A 13,206-nucleotide genomic window follows, 5' to 3' on the forward strand; every position below is an offset into this window, starting at 1 on the left:
GACGTGTCTGTCTGTTCTCTTTCCCTGTTCGCCACCGCATCTAGAATACTCCAATAGAATCTGTCCGACTCCGAGAGTTTTGTTTCATTGCCAGCCAGCAACACTCCGTTCGGGCTCCTCCAGCCCCCTTAATATATATTAAATAATTTTTAGTGGTTGCTTTTCACTTGAATTCTTACAAATATTTTTACCGGAAACTTTCCAGATTTTCATTACGATTTTCATTTGTTTCACTAGCTAGCTAAATACGTACTTACCTATTTTATAACAGTTGACCTAATTGAGGTTGTATTGAAATCGTTTTCCTTAACTAAACTAAACAACAAAAACAGTTTTATGAAGGAAACACAATAACGAAATAGGATGTATCGGACGCAATACCAGCAGGGCTATTACGTAACTCGAAACTCGAAGTTCGTGTTGTGCGGTCTCTCTGACACTTATACTGTTTAATACGAGAGCGAGAGGGATGGTACGATACGAACTTCGAGTTTCGAGTTTCGTAGTAGCCCTGCAGACGTCATAATCATAACACCATGTAATTCCAGTTAGTGTTTGCAAATCTCAAACCCGTTATACAAGATCGTAAATGTAATAAAATGAATTTGCTTAAAATTTTAACCACTTAGGATAAGTTCGCAGTCACTCACTACGTCAATTGTGTTTTTTGATTAAGGATTTTAGCTACTCATAGTGCGCTCTTGTTTCCGTACTTATAGTATTTTGTACTTGTGGTTATTAAAATTGATTTGAAAGCTTATCGCGTTTTATGTTATCGTTACAGGGTAATAAATATTAATTTATTTTCTAATTATTTTCGCCTTTTGATGAGAGCATTCAGATAACCAAAGCGAATTACGGCTTAAGATAACAATAAATAAACAATCTATTATGTATACGTATAGTTGTTGTTAGTTTTCTTTGTTTACATTAGAATCATCGATATGACCTTTTCCCTTCTCTAGCGTAAACACGAGCAAAAACAAATTATGAAATTATTGCAACCTTTTACATGCTTTTACTGACGGCAACTCTGATACAATTAACGTTTATCCCGCTCTAACTCCAGTTAATAGATAGGAGTGAGAAGGAGCACACGATCGTACGATCCCTCAAGAAGCTCAATTGGACGAAGAAACGTCAAATAGCGAAAACAAAACTACATTTTGCGGCGAAATGTAGTGTTTGAGTTCCTGCTATTTGAACAATTTAAAATACACTTATAAGTGTATTGTGTAGTTAAGTGTTTTTATAGTATCGTGTACAGTGAAAAATGTATCGTGAAATCAATGGATTGTACTCTGATGGGCCTTACAGGTTAGAAAATAATATTTTTTAAAAGTTTCACATTTCCTGTTTGATTCAGATATATTACATTTTTATTGGAAAAGGTGCGCGCTATTTCAGCTTTATATTTTTAAATGTTTTTCTGTTCTTTGACTCAACGTTGGCACTGTTTTACGTAAGTATGCCACTGATTTCACTTGTGATTTCACTTGTTATACCTACTTGCTTAAATTAACTTTGCTTAACTTAAATATTATTCGCATAATTATTAATTAAAATGCACGGATAACATCGTGTAGCAAGTTTGCTTTATTTAATGTTTGCTTTGCAGGGTTTTTAATGCATTGCAATTTTTCAGTAAGTTTTTTTATGCATCCAAACTGAAAATGATGGGGATTGTTGGGGATGTTAAATCTTGAAAATATTTTTACATGTTATTGCCAGTTCTTTGTTTAAAAACTGCATTTTTTATGTGGTATATTGTTGCATCATTATTCAATTTTAATTCACTCTTCAGAGTCAAGTTGTGTTAATTAAAAATCATTATGAAGACAATTTAATGCATTAGCATTCTAAATCTATAGCATATTAGTGCTATAGATTTAGAATTAAACTACCAATTCAACTACCATTAGAATAAATCGGTCTTATATGTTTGTTGAATAAGAATTTCTCAAAAACTTCATTATCAAAATACAAAAGTACCAAATTTTATTCATAAATTCCTAGTTTTTGTGATTTTGGAAATTATTACAATAAATTTAAAGTTCTCATTTCTTTGAAAAATTTGTTTAATCTACATGCAACATCAGTTACTCTTAGATTTGATTTGTACAATCAGTGGCGTGTCTAGGGTATCAGACTATGACAAGCCAAGAGATATGTTTTATTATTTTTTATTATTTAATGTTGGTAAATCCATCTTGTTGCCGCTTTACTCTTCAATCTTTACTAGTCTGTGAAATACACAAGTCAGGTGTCATCTTTTGATATGGATGCAATGATACCTATCTTTCTTTTCAATAAAACTTAATGTATTTACCTTTCCACCGATTATTAATTCTTTTATACACTTGGAGTACACACAAGGGACAATTTGGTCCGTTTCCGAACTCATTCTCTCTCACAGGCACCGCACTTTACACCGCACGATAACCAGAATAAGTACTTATTTATTTTTTGAAATGATTGTAACGCTATGCTACGGCCCACACGGTTCGAAATAAACAATCACGAAGTTAGAAGTTATTCATCTCGCCCGCGCACTCGCGTTCCAAACCAAATGCAACAAACTTCACACCGTAAGCCAGATTCAAAATTGCAAAGAAAGTGCTATATATGCAGCTATACATAGATATTTGTAAAACTAACGTTTTTCTAAGTATGAAGGGAGCGTTTGGAAGCCCCGTAAAAGCCCACGAGAGCGAGCGAGATGTCACGCTATTTACAATTTCGTATACTCGCCGCGCCGCCGCCGGTCACAATCAGTGCCACTAGCCGTACCGCGGGTTACTTATGCAATTCTTTATTAGTATTTTACGTAAAATAAAGCGCACTAAATTATTAAAGTGATTTTATTAGAACTTTTTTTTTTTCGTTTTGACGTTGTTCGGTTTATAAGGCAAGCCCGGCTTTTGGGCTTCTATGCAAGGATCGCCACTGTGTACAATCACCAGCACAATATCTGTTAATTTATTTATTTGGGAAACAAACAGCATACAGTTGTGGTCATATAATTAAGAACGATTTTTTATAGAGAAGATTTTTTCAAACTGACAAGTGTTACTAACTGCATGTATATTTTTGTACTTCTCTCGGTATCGTAAAACTTTTCCGTACTAGCGGTAAATTCATTTATACATATAATTGGCTAAAAAATAAATATATAAACTTTATACATTACATCTAAACCTAGTATTACTACTTACTGGCTGGTCATATAATTAAGAACGCTGAGTAGTTTATTTTTTATTCAAATTTATATAGAGAACGGACGGCCGCTTTGTGGTTTTAGGTTATTATTCGAATAATTTTGGCGCCATTTAGTGCCGTAAAAGTCTTAAAGGCAATTGCTTCATATAAAAACAATGGGGAAAAATAAAAGTTGTGATAAATCTACAAGAGAAGTAATACTAAAACTTTGCGACAAGAATTGGTCGTATAAACACATAGCCGATCATCTGCAATGTTCAAAAACTATGGTTTTCCACGCCATAAAGCATTTTGCCACGTATCAAACTACTTCAAATGTTCCGCGTGTACCTAGACAAAGAAAGTCATCTCGTCGAGATGATCGAAATATCGTTCGTTTGGCAAAACAAAATCCTTTTAAAGGGTCTAATACCGTCTAATGAGTTAAGAAAAAAATATTTTGGCGAAAACCACCCTTCAGCAATCTCGGCACGCATTATTCGAAGGCGTTTGGTAGAAGAAAAGTTGCACGGAAGGATAGCAAGGAAGGTGCCTATGTTGAAACGGTGTCATAGGCAAGCCCGGCTTGCATTTGCAAGAAGATATGAAAACTGGACAGTCAGACAGTGGAAAAACGTTATTTTTTCTGACGAGACAAAAATAAATAGGGTATGTTCTGATGGCAAACGATATGTAAGATGGCTTTCAAATAAAGCATTCGACCCAAAGCACACAAAAGTGACTTTAAAGCATGGCGGGGGAAATGTAAAAATTTGGGGATGTTTTTCTGGACATGGTGTTGGACCTGTTAGGCTGATAGAAGGAAACATGGATCAATTTCAATACAAAAACATACTGGAAGAAACAATGTTACCATATGCTGAAGGCATGCTTCCGGTTATTTGGACATTCCAGCATGACAATGATCCCAAGCATACTGCACGTACCGTTAAGGAATTCCTCACATCGCAATCAGTTTCTGTCTTAGATTGGCCAGCCGATAGCCCCGATCTTAACCCAATAGAGCATCTTTGGTGCGAAGTCAAGAAAAAGGTTTCAAATCGACAGTGTGGCAATTTAAGAGAACTGTATGACGTATTCTTAGAAGAATGGAACTCTATCTCTCTTGCGAAATGTCAAAAATTGATAGATTCAATGCCTCGCCGGTGTAAGGCAGTAATAAAAAGCCGTGGACATGCTAACTTACTATTAATTTTAGTTAAAATGTATTAAATTCCTTTTTTTTCTGTACAAACTTCACGTTAGTGTGATTTAGTTAATCTAAGTTTCAAATAAAAAAACTTTCGAGCAGTTCAATAAATCGTTCTTAATTATTTGTCCAGCTTCATTACTATTTTAATTTGTTACTAAAGAGAATAAAAACAAAATTTGTAAAAAAATGTCAGCAATTTTATTATTTATTCTTAATCCCGTTTGCTCTATTCATGTGGCTATTTCATAACGTAACTAGTTACTTCTAAGAAGGAACCACGACTACACATGACATGATTTAGTTAAAAATAATCTGGAACTTCAAATCGTTCTTAATTACATGACCACCACTGTATATAACACAGTTGAATATAAATATAACTTAGCTGATACATAAGCCAAAGCAGTTTCCACTTATAATGTTCCAGTTTGTTACATCAATTTTCCAGAATCGTTATTTCTTATAGCAAAATTTCCGTTCACATTTTTTCCCAAATGCTTTTTTCCCAATATGTTTTTTACTGAATTTCAATCGATCAATTTTAATCGACACAATCATAGGTAGGTTTAGGTTATGTTAAGTTTGCATCGGCCCAAAGGGCCAAAACTACAGCGGAGCTCCATCGACACTGTGTCAATTCTGATTGGAATAAAACGCTTCGACTGTAGAAATAAGAAGCTTCAGTAAAAAACCATAGCGGGAAAAAAGCATTCAGTAAAAAATGCGAACGGTAATTTTGCTACTACGAAATAAAGATTCTGGGAAATTTCCCAGAATGATGCTTTATTAGATGCTTTGTTTGTTTGCTTTGATGTTTGAATTGATCTAACAAAGCATTTTCATTTTTTTTTTATTCAACTGGATGGAAAACAAGCAAGTGGGTCTCCTGATGGTAAGAGATCACCACGGCCCATAGACACCTGCAACACCAGTGGGATTGCAGATGCGTTGTCAATCTAGAGGCCTAAGATGGGTTAGATAGGATACCAGTAAAAGTGCCGGTAAATTCAATTATTGTTACAAGTCTATTTACTAAAATATTTAACAGTTTTAGAAAAGTCACTTATCATATTTTGACATCGCTTTTTTTGTGGCTTCCCATGAGGCTGACATAGTAAAATTTGGTGTACTTACGCCTCTTTAAAACAATAGATAAAAAAAACTTTTCTTTTTAAAGTTACTTAAAAGTATTTTCACGTTTACTGATATTCAAATGTTTATAAAAACAAGGCATTAGTGTTAACTGGCGGTTAGGTGTGATGCCGTCTCTATTTGTTTTGATCGAATAGACGGAGACGGCATCACATTTTTTCTTGCAAGTCTAAACTCGACTTTAGGGCTTTGAAACAATGCCATCAAATGATGAGAGGGTAGACGTAGAAACTTGCTAATTAAATATTTTTCATCACAATGACATTTGAGGGTAGATCATAAATACATAAACAAGTGAATGTTGTCAATTTGGTGTTCCTATACAAATACTTGTAATGTTCAGTCTGTGAGTCTGCTTCTAAATATTGTTTAATTTTTGTTTTTTTCATTCTCTGCTAGCGAAAAGGCAACGTTTTAAATTCATACAGCCAAGTGTCAGTGTGTTGGTTTAGACGAAGGCTGTCTTGATCATCATATGAAGACAACAGGATTTTGACATTCAATCATTAATTTCTTTCTTTCTCCTTTTGTGCAATCAGTTCTTCATGTGGCTGTGTGTGTAATCATTGACTACAACTCTCGTGGCATTACCTATACTGGCCAACTAAGAGCGAGATTCCTTATAAATCAAGTTTTCAAGAAAAGAGCGTATTCCTACCTTAAAGGCCGGCAACGCACTTGTGACTCTTCTGGTGTTGCAGGTGTCCATGGGCGACGTTAATCGCTTACCATCAGGCGATCCGCCTGCTCGTTTGCCCCCTATACCATAAAAAAAAAACATAATATAAATATAAGTTAAATAAAAGCTTATAAAAAATGATAAAAAGTCGTTATTTTTTTAAATGTCTCAGTATTAATATTTAGAATTTGCCGATTTACCAGATGCTGTTATAAGCCCTCGTTGGTTAATAGCGTTGACTTCAAATTTGATACTGAATTGTAGTTTGGATGACAATACAAGTACAGTCAACAAAAAGTACAGTCAGCAAAAAGAATGGAATGATTAACAAAAACAACTCATGACTGGTATGTCTACCGATACCGAATATTCTCGCGCTTTGCCACAGCAGCCAACTAAGGTTATACCTTAGATTTTAATGGCTGTTTTTGTTTATTTTTATAACGCAATGTCTTTTTCTCCGCAGACCTTCTATGTCCCAGGGCACGGTGATACACAGCCAGCGTTTCCAAGAGAAGAACTTCACCGTAGCCACCCCGGAGGAGTTTGTTAAGCGGTTCCAGGGCACCAGGCCAATTAATAAGGTAATGAAGGCACTTGTCCAGTAATGTGAAGCGGAGGAGGGTTTTCATGAAAACATGTGGCGCACAGGCGTAGCTGTCTCGCACGTAAGTGCATGATTGCTAGTATTCACGTACATATCTATCTATATATCAATCTAGATACAACACAATACAATTACTCTTTATTGTACACCAGAAGCACCTAGTGGTTCGAAATTTACCACGAGCTTTGCGGTAAGCGTACCTGCACAAAGAAGCGATTCAAAACAATCCGCAGAACTACAACACAGCAGTACGTATATAATGTACACCAGAAATAGTAAGCGATACAGAAAACAAGTACACAGAAAAAAAAACTATATGCGGCCTTATCGCTTAAGAGCGATCTCTTCCACGCAACCTTTTTTACAGAAAGAAGTAAGAACTAGACTACAGAAGGTGGTGCATTAGCAGTAGTTCGTAATATCAAAACACAACAAAAATACACCTACACACATATATGTATATACATGAGCAACCGTACATATAATACACGTCTAAAATAAATACATATAGGCAAAGGGAAAAGCAACAACACAAATAAACTATGATAAGGCTAATTTTTACCAGACGACAAAGAGTGGTAACCTAGATTAAGGTCAAACAAAAAAGGTATTATTTTTGCTTTTCAGTTTTTTCGGCGGTTCAATTTTTGGGGATGACAAATCGATCTGGCTTGGTCTTATCTCTGGGAAAACGTTTATTATCGAGTTTTAACTTTTAGCTCAGTCGCCCAGGTACTTATATAATTAACAGACGTAGTTAATGTCCAACAATCATAGGTCAATGTGTGGGCTATCTGTGTGTTATATCGGGCTGCTCTAATGCGTATCCATACTTCCATATACTTACTATATATAATACTAGCTTATGCCCGCGACTACGTCTGCGCGGATCTAGGTTATCGCGCGGTGGCGCCCTCTACCGGAATAAAAGGTGTCCTATGTTGATCCTTGGGGTTCAAACTACCTATATACCAAATTTCATCAAAATCGGTTCAGTGGTTTCGACGTGAAAGGGTAACAGACAGACAGACAGAGTTACTTTCGCATTTATAATATTAGTAGGGATTATAAATGCGAAAGTTGTGTGTTTGTGTGTATGTTTGTCCACACGGAGCGACGGATCGACATGATTTTTGGCATAGAGATAGTTTATGGGCCCGAGAGTGACATAGGCTACTTTTTATCCCGGGAAAATGCCCAGTTCCCGAGGGAACAGCGCGCGATAACCGAATTACACGCGGGCGAAGCCGCGGGCAAAAGCTAGTATTATTTATATTTAGCACTTGGAAGATAGAAGAGATCACATTTAAGCGTTAAGATCGCCTGGTGTCTGGTTGTCTGTTGAAATAAAGAATGTATTGTATTGTATCCTAGTATTTTACCTAAATCTTGTATCTTTAAACGAACAATTATTGTATATATATTTATTTATTTTATTTAACTCCCAAGAATGTATGTACACGTGTCTACATACATGTAGTTTGGATAACGATGCAAGTACAGTACAGTCAACAAAAGTAGAGGCAGCAAAAGAGCTTGTATTGAAAAACTAGCTTTTACCCGCAGCTTCGCTCGCGTGACCCAAAACAGGTTCAAAGAAGCAAGCAATTAAGCAAGCACGCAAGCAAGCATGCAAGCAAGCATGCAAGCAAACATGCAAGTGAGCATGCAAGCAAGCATGCAAGCAAACATGCAAGCAAGCATGCAAGCAAGCATGCAAGCAAGCAGCATGCAAGCATGCATGCAAGCCATAATGCAAGCAAGCATGCAAACAAAAGATCAAGCAAGCAATGCATTAAAAACAACAATCCCAAATTTCATTACTCTAAGCTCAGCGGTTGTTATTTCGAGATTTTATTCCTATCCCGTGGGAATATCGGGATAAAAAGTAGCATATGTTTTATTCCAGACATCCAACTATCTACATACCAATTTTCATCCAAATCCATCCAGCCGTTTCAGCGTGAAGGAGTAACAAACATACTCACTCACTCACTCACTCACTCACTCACTCACAAACTTTCGCATTTATAATATTAGTAGGATAAATTGACAAGAAACGTATTAAAAATTTTTTTTACACAGGTCCTTATAGCGAATAACGGAATCGGCGCAGTAAAATGCATGCGCTCGATCCGAAGATGGTCCTACGAGATGTTCAAGAACGAGCGGGCCGTGCGGTTCGTCGTCATGGTGAGACCTTTGTACTTTGTGGAAAACAGGCGTGCGGGTCGAGTGTTGGGGAGAGAACACCGCTAACGTCTGGAAGATTGTGATGGACAGACATAGGAAGGAATCCGGGGGGGTAAAATTTTATGACAGGTAGGGATTTCTATATCGATAAAGTCAATGAGGGTATTTCGATTGGCGAGATATCGCTAGATGGCGTTGTCGTGAGGTCCGTTTTTTTATAATTTATTCGCGTGTTTGACATTTCTGTCACGCTTGTGATTGCATAAAATTTAAATGAGCCAATTACAAGCAAGACTACTGCCGCCATCAACGATACTAACGACGACCGGATGGCCAAGTGGTTAGGTTAAGTGGTAAGGCTGTGAAGCTTGAGGTCCCGGGTTCTATTCCGGGTTGTTATTTTGTTTCATTTTTAGACTTTTAATAAAAACATATTTTTACAAACATAACCTAACCCTAACAAAAAGGTGGAAAACCCCCGACTTTGTCACTTCAAAGTTCAATATCTGAAAAAAGTCTAAACCGATTTTGATGAAACATGTCTAAGACCCATCGATAGAAAACCTGCTTTCTAATAAAAAAAACCGCATGCAAATCGGTCCACCCGTTTGAGAGACACATAGCGGTCAAACTATATACCTCTTTTTGCGTCGGGGTTGTTAAAAATTAGGGATGGGCCGAATATTCGTTTTATATTCGGTATTCGGCATATTCGGCAGGTTTACCGAATATTCGTATTCGGCCGAATATTCGGCTAAATCACCGAATGTTCGTAAAAGTGGTACTCAAACTTTTTACTGTATTGAGCCATGTATGAGTTGAATGATAAATGTATTGTTTTTATGAGCTACAGTGAAGCTTTTATGTTTTTGTTGACACTGTAGTTATAATTCCAATAACAGTAGATACAACAGATGGTTATTAATTGTAAACAAAATATAAGTATGTAGGTAGCTGTTTTGAGATTAAACTACAGTGATCTTTATAATAAAATAATATGTTAATATAATCAATCAGGTCTTTATTGTGAGAAATAAGGCAAGTTTTTTTGTTTTAGTCAAGTTGCATGATTAAATTTCAACATTTCAACAAAAATTAATCATATTTCTATTTTCTACTTATAAGTCAATTATGTCGAACATTCGGCCGAATATTCGGTTCGGTACAAATTTTACCGAACATTCGGCCGAATATTCGTATTCGGTGAAACCCATGTTCGGCCCATCTCTATTAAAAATAGATAATGCAAACACTACATACATCATTTTTTCATCAAAAATCTGAAGGATTGAAAGAGTGTTATTTAAAAAGAAAGAAATGAGTAAATAACCCTCCTTCTCCGCAGTCGGGTAATTAAGATTCGTGACGTTTAATGAAGTTTAAAATAATAGAGGAAATAGAAACAAAGACAAATGAGGGTTTACACAGTGGCAAAGTATCGCTAGATGGCGTTAGTATCGTGAGGTACGTTTGACGTTTGCTTGCGATTGGCTCATTTAGTTATTTAACCAATCACGAGCAAACGTCAAACGGACCGCTCGATACTAACGCCATCTAGCGGTATTTCATCTCTGTGAAAGTCGGGAATTGGTTCCAATTCCAGCTCAGCATAATGTTGGCCTAGCAGCCAACGCTGGCCATTGCTTGGAACTATTTTACGTGCAATACCACTTAAAAAGAAACAGTGAATTTGATGATGGTGATGGCGATGAATATGATGATAGTGATGATGATGATGACGATGGTGACGAAGATGATGATGATGATGACGATGGTGATGATCTAATGATGATGATGACGATGGTGATGATCTAATGATGACGATGACGATGGTGATGATCTAATGATGATGATGGCGATGGTGATGATCTAATGATGATGATGACGATGGTGATGATCTAATGATGATGATGACGATGGTGATGATCTAATGATGACGATGACGATGGTGATGATCTAATGATGACGATGGTGATGATCTAATGATGACGATGGTGATGATCTAATGATGATGATGACGATGGTGATGATCTAATGATGATGATGACGATGGTGATGATCTAATGATGATGATGACGATGGTGATGATCTAATGATAATGTTTTGTTCCCAGGTAACCCCGGAGGACCTGAAAGCGAACGCGGAGTACATAAAGATGGCGGACCACTACGTGCCAGTGCCCGGGGGGAGCAACAACAACAATTACGCCAACGTCGAGCTCATCGTCGACATCGCGATACGGACGCAAGTGCAGGTGGGTGCCTTTCAGAGGATTGTAAATGAGAGAGAGAGAGGGGGAGATTAAGGGAGGGAGAGAGATATCATAGCTACGTTTATGGATCAATCAACTTCTATGTGTTGTTATTCTGTCCCATAACTACAAATACAAATACAAATATCTTTATTTTGCGTAAAAATGTGGTACAAAAGCTGGTAGCCTGGTATTACATTTTATGGTCTCACACATTTCACCAGAAACTGGCATGCAAAATTAGCACAGAAGAGACAGTAACAAAAGTTTATGCTTAATATGAAGAAACATGCCTTGACAATAATTTAGAGTACCTACTTAAGTTTAAAATTATAATGTCAACTAAGGAGGTATCAGCGATAGATGCACTTTGTTAGAAAAGTCGCGCGCGGGTAAATTTATAGTTTACTAGCTTTTGCCCGCGGCTTCGCCCGCGTGGAATTCGGTTATCGCGCGCTGTTCCCTCGGGAACTGTGCATTTTCCCGGGATAAAAAGTAGCCTATGTCACTCTCTGGCCCATAAATTATCTCTATGCCAAAAATCACGTCGATCCGTCCCTCCATTTTGACGTGAAAGACGGACAAACATACAGACAAACATACAAACACACACACTTGCGCATTTATAATATTAAGTATGCATTGATACAGTCCTCCGCAAAGTAACGCCTGATTCAATAAATTAGCAACGTATTAGCCGAAATTACGTCACGTTTTCGCGTGATCAACCGTTAACTCCCGAGAGACCGAACTTTTCTCAGGAACTAACCAAATTTCGTCGCAGTGTACGTCACACTCTTAAATTACAAACCAATAAACCATCTTTTTCCCCTTCACCAACCAGCACAACTAACCTCAACCTTTTCCAGGCCGTATGGGCAGGATGGGGGCACGCGTCCGAAAACCCGAAGTTGCCCGAGTTACTGCACCGCGCGGGGGTCGTGTTCATAGGGCCCCCCGAAAAGGCCATGTGGGCACTTGGAGACAAGATAGCCTCGTCCATCGTGGCGCAAACCGCTGATATACCCACGCTGCCTTGGAGCGGGAGCGGTGAGTGCAGAACTAGTCCCAGATGTAGTCTTCTAGGTTGGCAAAGTGTCTCATATTCTCCGGGTATCTATGGATTTGATGTAGAATCCATTTGGGGCGAGCGGTGAGTAAAATAAACAGCTCAAGAGACATTTTCATCTTGGCTATGTAATCTGCAATCCAATGGGCATAGCTAGTATCAGGCAGATGAATTTAGTTTCCAAGATTTGACGCAAAGAAATCCTCATTCTAGATACTTCCTCACTTGGAGACATTGCAGACACTTCCTGTGGTAGGATTGACTTGAAATTTGGCACACTTTATGTTAATCTGGTGATAATACAACAGTCTAGTAGAAATCCTGGTGTTCCAGCAAAGATCGTTTCCGCGGGAGGGAACTCCTGAACGGTAAATGGCATCGACTTGAAATTTGATACGGGAATGTAGTTTAGATGACAGAGCAAGTACAGTCAACAAAAAGTGTAGTCAGCAAAAAAAAATTGAATTAAAAATGCCATTTTTAACAGAAATTTATTTTCCTCACAGAGCTCAAAGCCGAATACAACAGCAAGAAGATAAAGATATCCTCGGAACTGTTCGCCAAGGGTTGCGTGACGACTCCTGAGCAGGGTCTGCATTCGGCCAACAAAATCGGGTTTCCGGTCATGATCAAGGCTTCGGAAGGCGGCGGCGGCAAGGGCATCAGGAAGGTGGAGAATCCGGACGACTTCCCGAACATGTTCCGACAGGTTAGTGGAAGGGTTCACTAATGTCCAACCAAAACGTGGTGATAGGTGACCCTAAGGTTGCAGAGTAAGACGGCGTTTTAACCAGAGATGTGTGACGAACGCTTCATTTACTTCGCCTCGCTCCGCTCAGCTGTT

General features: G+C 37.8%; 1 protein-coding gene across 2 annotated transcripts in view; it reads left to right on the top strand.

Moving 5' to 3' along the window:
• Nucleotides 1–13,206, top strand: part of ACC (acetyl-CoA carboxylase) — a 123,273-nt gene that overhangs the window by 28,804 nt on the left and 81,263 nt on the right. For both annotated transcript variants that reach the window (XM_074109288.1, XM_074109289.1), the window contains 5 exons: nucleotides 6,709–6,826; nucleotides 8,935–9,042; nucleotides 11,156–11,296; nucleotides 12,163–12,343; nucleotides 12,869–13,071. In XM_074109288.1, coding sequence (XP_073965389.1) covers nucleotides 6,709–6,826; nucleotides 8,935–9,042; nucleotides 11,156–11,296; nucleotides 12,163–12,343; nucleotides 12,869–13,071 — 751 coding nt within the window. The remainder of the gene's footprint in view (nucleotides 1–6,708; nucleotides 6,827–8,934; nucleotides 9,043–11,155; nucleotides 11,297–12,162; nucleotides 12,344–12,868; nucleotides 13,072–13,206) is intronic.

Source organism: Choristoneura fumiferana, chromosome 28 (assembly GCF_025370935.1).
Source record: "Choristoneura fumiferana chromosome 28, NRCan_CFum_1, whole genome shotgun sequence".
NCBI classification, from domain to species: Eukaryota; Metazoa; Arthropoda; class Insecta; order Lepidoptera; family Tortricidae; genus Choristoneura; species Choristoneura fumiferana.